The sequence below is a fragment of the Ochlerotatus camptorhynchus genome, unplaced genomic scaffold, assembly GCF_037179485.1.
Source record: "Ochlerotatus camptorhynchus isolate MF236.1 unplaced genomic scaffold, CSIRO-AGI_Acam_v1.1 ptg000022l, whole genome shotgun sequence".
In the NCBI taxonomy this organism is placed as follows: Eukaryota; Metazoa; Arthropoda; class Insecta; order Diptera; family Culicidae; genus Ochlerotatus; species Ochlerotatus camptorhynchus.
The window spans coordinates 4047234-4047720 of NW_027040514.1; the positions used below are offsets into that span (position 1 = coordinate 4047234).

Here is a 487-nt window from a genome sequence, read left to right on the forward strand (position 1 = left end):
TCACTCCTTGCGCACCACGAAATAAACTGTTTTGAAAACGAAACTCTTTACCATCAAATTGGTCGTCCTGAAAAGGACAGATTTTGTTAAAGGGTGGGAACTTGGATCCCATTTCGGCCTTCTTTTCGGTCTTCTTGGGCAACAGGACGGCCTGGATGTTTGGCAGGACACCACCCTGAGCGATGGACACTCCGGAAAGAAGTTTGTTCAGCTCTTCGTCGTTGCGGATGACCAACTGCAGGTGACGTGGGATAATTCGGGTTTTCTTGTTGTCACGAGCGGCATTTCCTGCCAACTCGGGAACTTCAGCGGCCAGATACTCCATCACGGCAGCCAGGTAGACGGGAGCACCGGCTCCAACACGCTCGGCATAGTTGCCCTTTCGGAGTAGACGGTGAATACGACCGACTGGAAACTGCAATCCAGCGCGGCTCAAACGGGACTTTGCCTTTCCCTTGACTTTGCCTCCTTTACCACGTCCAGACAT

General features: G+C 52.2%; 1 protein-coding gene across 1 annotated transcript; it reads right to left on the bottom strand.

The window, feature by feature from the left end:
• LOC135704741 (histone H2A-like) lies at nt 1-487 on the bottom strand. Its single transcript, XM_065226225.1, has 2 exons — nt 79-487; nt 1-26 (listed from the first exon to the last, which is right to left on the bottom strand). The coding sequence occupies exons 1-2, from the start codon at nt 485-487 to the stop codon at nt 1-3; spliced, it is 435 nt and encodes a 144-aa protein (XP_065082297.1).

Excerpts from the sequence above, each read along its gene's own strand:
- LOC135704741 (XM_065226225.1), bottom strand. The coding sequence starts at position 487 with ATGTCTGGACGTGGTAAAGGAGGCAAAGTCAAGGGAAAGGCAAAGTCC. Across the intron at positions 27-78 it reads CCCACCCTTTAACAAAATCT|TTTATTTCGTGGTGCGCAAG; the intron begins GTCCTTTTCAGG and ends TTTTCAAAACAG.